Source organism: Nyctereutes procyonoides, unplaced genomic scaffold, assembly GCF_905146905.1.
Source record: "Nyctereutes procyonoides isolate TBG_1078 unplaced genomic scaffold, NYPRO_anot_genome, whole genome shotgun sequence".
Lineage (NCBI taxonomy): Eukaryota > Metazoa > Chordata > Mammalia > Carnivora > Canidae > Nyctereutes > Nyctereutes procyonoides.
The window spans coordinates 4,654,581-4,658,830 of NW_026575020.1; the positions used below are offsets into that span (position 1 = coordinate 4,654,581).

The 4,250-nt window shown below is 50.3% G+C and overlaps 1 protein-coding gene across 1 annotated transcript; it reads left to right on the forward strand.

The window, feature by feature from the left end:
* The first annotated feature begins 2,490 nt into the window (after nucleotides 1–2,490).
* On the forward strand, nucleotides 2,491–3,906 carry MIEN1 (migration and invasion enhancer 1). The gene is made up of 4 exons (XM_055319027.1): nucleotides 2,491–2,639; nucleotides 2,742–2,839; nucleotides 3,289–3,365; nucleotides 3,452–3,906. Exons 1-4 carry the CDS (start codon nucleotides 2,551–2,553, stop codon nucleotides 3,533–3,535), a joined length of 348 nt encoding a protein of 115 aa, XP_055175002.1. The 5' UTR covers nucleotides 2,491–2,550; the 3' UTR covers nucleotides 3,536–3,906.
* The last annotated feature ends 344 nt before the right edge of the window (nucleotides 3,907–4,250 follow it).

A 4,250-nucleotide genomic window follows, 5' to 3' on the forward strand; every position in this document is an offset into this window, starting at 1 on the left:
TGGGGAGTCTGCTTGAGATTCTCTCCCTCATCCTTAGCCCCTCCCCCTGTTCACACTCTCTCACACGTGCCCACACTCTCTCTCCCAAATATATAAATCTTTTTTAAAAATGGGCAAAGAAAAAAATAAAATAATAAAATAAAATAAAAAATGGGCAAAGTGGGGTGCCTGGGTGGTTAATTTGGTTAAGCCTCTGCCCTCGACTCAGGTCATGATCCCAGAGACCTGGGATCAAGCCCGTAGGTGTTCCAGCTTCCGTGCTCAGCGGGGAACCTGCTTCTCCCTCTCCCTCTGTAGCTCCCTCTGCTTGTGTTCTCTAGCTTTCTGTCAAATGAATAAATAAAATCTCCTTTTAAAAAAGGCAAAAGATTTTTTTAAAGATTTTATTTTATTTACTCATGAGAGAGAGAGGCAGAGACACAGGCAGAGGGAGAAGCAGGCTCCATGCAGGGAGCCCAACGTGGGACTCGATCCCAGGTCTCCAGGATCACTCCCTGGGCTGAAGGCGGCGCTAAACCACTGAGCCACACGAGGACCAAGGCAAAAGATTTGAATAGATGTTTTTCTAAACAAGAGAGATGGATGGCTAATAAGCATATGAAAAGGTGCTCAACATCAGTAGTCATTAGATAAATGCAAATTAAAACTATGGTGATGATATACCACCTCACACCCACCAGATAGCTATAATCAGAGACAGACAATAAATGTTGACAAGGATATGGGTAAACAAATCCTCATATACTGCTGATGGGAATGTAAAATGGTAGGGGCATTTTGGAGTAACAGTTTGGTCAGTTCTCAAAAAGTTAAACTTACCATGCAACCTAGCAATTCTACTCCTAGAGAAATTACAACACAGGTACAAAGACACATGAACATTCATAGCAGCCTTATTCAAAATAGCTAAAAACTGTAAACAACTGACTATCAACTGGTATTGACTAGATTAACAAAATGTGGTATATCTATACAATGGGATACTGCTCAGCAGCAAAAAGGAGCAAACTACCAGAACATGCTACAGCATGGACGAACCTCAAAAGCTTTATTCTGAATGAAAAAAGCCAGAAGGAAAAGACCACATATCATTTATAAGAAATGCCCAGAAAAGGCAAATTTATAGACAGAAAGCAGATAGATGGTTGTCTAGGGCTAGAGCTGGGAGCTGGGCTGCAAACAAGCAGGAGGGACCTTCTGAAATTCATGGAAAGTTTCTGTAACTGGATTGTAGTGATGGTGGCACATCAATCACTGAATCTGTTTAAAAATGTACCTTTTTTTTTTTTAAGATTTATTTATTGGGATGCCTGGATGGCTCAGTGCATGATCCTGGAGTCCTGGGATCCATGGAGTCCTGAGTCCTGCATCATTCTCCCTGCAAGGAGCCTGTTTCTCCCTCTGCCTATGTCTTTGCCTCTCTCTCTCTGTCTCTCATGAATAAATAAATAAAATCTTTTTAAAAATTGGGCAGCCCAGGTGGCTCAGCGGTTTAGTGCTGCCTTCCGCCCAGGGTGTGATCCTGGAGACCCAGGATCCTGGAGACTTGGAATCGAGTCCCCCGACAGGCTCCCTGCATGGAGCCTGCTTCTCCGTCTGCCTGTGTCTCTGTCTCTCTCTCTGTGTCTCTCATGAATGAATAAATAAATAAAACCTTTAAAAAATAAAAATAAAAAATTATTTACTTAAGGTGGGGAGGGGCAGAGGGAGAAAGAGAGTCTTAAGCAGATGCTGCTTTGAGCTCAAGCCCTGATGCAGGGCTCAATTTCACGACCCTGAGATCACCACTTGAAATGCAAGCAAAAGTCAGTCGCTGTAACTGACTGCGCCCTCAAAATGCAGGATTCGAAGAAATGGTAACGCAGATGACCTGTTAGGATGTGACGGTGTAACTCCAGGGAGGAAAAAGGTAGCAAGAGAGCCTCCTTCAGAGTTGCAAAAGATACTAATGCCAGTGCAGGTCAGGATGAGGTAGGGAAGGTGCAGGAACAGTGTGATGGGGGTGTAGAGCCTGAGGAGTGGGAGCCCCAAAGCCTAAGGTTCCTGAATGCAGGGGAGAGACAGTCACTGCCCCCAGTTATGCCTACAGCTTCGGAGCCGAAGAGTCAGAGGTACTTGAGTGTTGACCGATGGGGTGGTTAAAACGCCATCAGCATGTTAGCAAGAAACGGCGACTATTCCACACCATCAGCCAAGCCCAGGCCCTGGATCCGCTTACCCCATCATTTTCGCTTCCTTTTGTAAACTGGAGGGCGCTTTGCAACCTAAAATATTTCACGAGCGTATATATGGCCGTGACATCCAGCGGACCCGAGGTGCGAGGCAAGCCCGGCGCTCTGAGAACGCAGTCCAGGTAAGGCGGCCCGGACCGCCCCGCTCAGCCCAGAGCCCTCAAACTGGGCACAGAGTAAAAAGTGCAGCGGCAGTCGTGGCCTGCAGGGGGCGCCCGGACGTAACGCTCGGCCCGCCCCCTCCCGCGGCCCCGCCCCGTCACGTGCTCGCGGCGTCGCGTCACACCCGGAAGCAGCGGCTGAAGCGGAGTCCGGAGCAATGAGCGGGGAGCCGGGGCCGACGTCTGAAGCGCCCCCTCCCGGGGAGATTGAGCCGGGTAGTGGGGTGCGCATCGTGGTGGAGTACTGGTGAGCGTCTCCAGCCTGTGGGGTGTCTGGACTGAACCGGGTGGGTCCACGGGAGGCCCCTCCCCCGAAACCCAAGCAGACCCCCAAGCATCTTGTTCCTAGTGAACCCTGCGGATTTGAGGCGACCTACCTGGAGCTGGCGAGTGCCGTGAAGGAGCAGTATCCTGGCATTGAGATCGAGTCGCGCCTGGGGGGCACAGGTGAGGCCCGCAGAACACCTGCTGAGTCAGTGTTCAAAAATCTCAACTCTACCACTTTTCTAGCCCTGGAATTGGCTGTCTGTCTTACAGTGTCCGGCACATAGTAAAATGTCCAGCCAACTCGCCCCCTTTCCAAAGGTGGGGGGTGGGGGGGGGCACAGATGAAGCCTGTAGGGAAAGACGGGTCAGACTGCAGAAATGTAGGGTTGGAGGAGACGGATCCCTTCCCGGAGTTAGGAAGCCTGAGTCCAAAGGACACACAGGTAACGCCTCCCTGGGGTTCCTTTAGCCTCGAGTCAGGGTTGAGAAATGGCTCAGAGAACTAGTCTCTGGTGGGGCCGGTGGGGACACGAAGGAGCCTGTGCGAAGTCTAAAGAATAGGAGAGCCTCTCCTGATTTGCCTGTTCTCAGCATACAGTTCGCTCATTGATTTATTTATTTAATACCAGGGGCCTTTGAGATTGAAATCAATGGACAGCTGGTGTTCTCCAAGCTGGAGAACGGGGGCTTTCCTTATGAGAAAGATGTAAGTATTTACAATGTCGGGAGGCCCCCGGTGCACCCGGCCCCTGCCAGGGTTGGATCATGCCATTCCACATATCTGCCCTCTAGCTCATTGAGGCCATCCGAAGAGCCAGTAACGGAGAACCCCTAGAGAAGATCACAAACAGCCGTCCTCCCTGCGTCATCCTGTAATGACATGGGATTCTGGGTTCCTGCTCTGTTCTGGGGCCCAAGCCTCGGTCTCCCCTTTGGTCCTGCTGAGGGCCCCCCACTGCCTTTTTCCCCTCACTTGGGTCCCAGTAAGCTAAGAGACTCTGGCCTCCACTTTGTCCCTTTGGGTACCAGGATGGAATAGAAGCTGCTGTGGTCTTGGGGGTGGGAGAGAGAGACCTCCATGGACATTTCCACAGCCGCCTTATACCCCCTTCCCTGGATCAGTGCCCAAGAAAGTCTGCTCCCTGCTCCAGCTTAGCTGTACTGATCAGATGCCACCAGGGTTCTAACCTCCTTTCCACTAGCCCTGGACAATGTCAGCAATTGGCAATAAAGTGGCACTACAAACACCTGTGCCAAACTAGTGTGTATTTTTATGTTCAGTGTGTGTGTGGGGGGGAAGGGTTGGTTGCACAGAGGCCAGCCCAGCCTTTATACCACCAGGGTGGCTATGCTGGGTGGGTGGGCTTTTTCTGGATAGTTATTCTGGTTCAGTCAGCTCTTTCAAAGCCAAAGCAAGGAAAATGAGTCACACAGTAGACACTGCCTCTCCTTTCCCCTCCCCCTAAGAGTGGCCTTAGGAATTCATTTTTTCTTAACTAGAATGATCTGGTTGTCAGAGGGCTCTCAGATCAGAATCCCAACTCAAAGATTTCCCCCCCAACCCCAAAGCCAGGAAACTGGAAGAATAGGC

Coding starts and splice junctions, on each gene's coding strand:
- MIEN1 (XM_055319027.1), top strand. CDS start 2,551: ATGAGCGGGGAGCCGGGGCCGACGTCTGAAGCGCCCCCTCCCGGGGAG. Junction 2,640..2,741: donor CGCATCGTGGTGGAGTACTG/GTGAGCGTCTCC, acceptor TCTTGTTCCTAG/TGAACCCTGCGGATTTGAGG. Junction 3,366..3,451: donor GCTTTCCTTATGAGAAAGAT/GTAAGTATTTAC, acceptor TCTGCCCTCTAG/CTCATTGAGGCCATCCGAAG.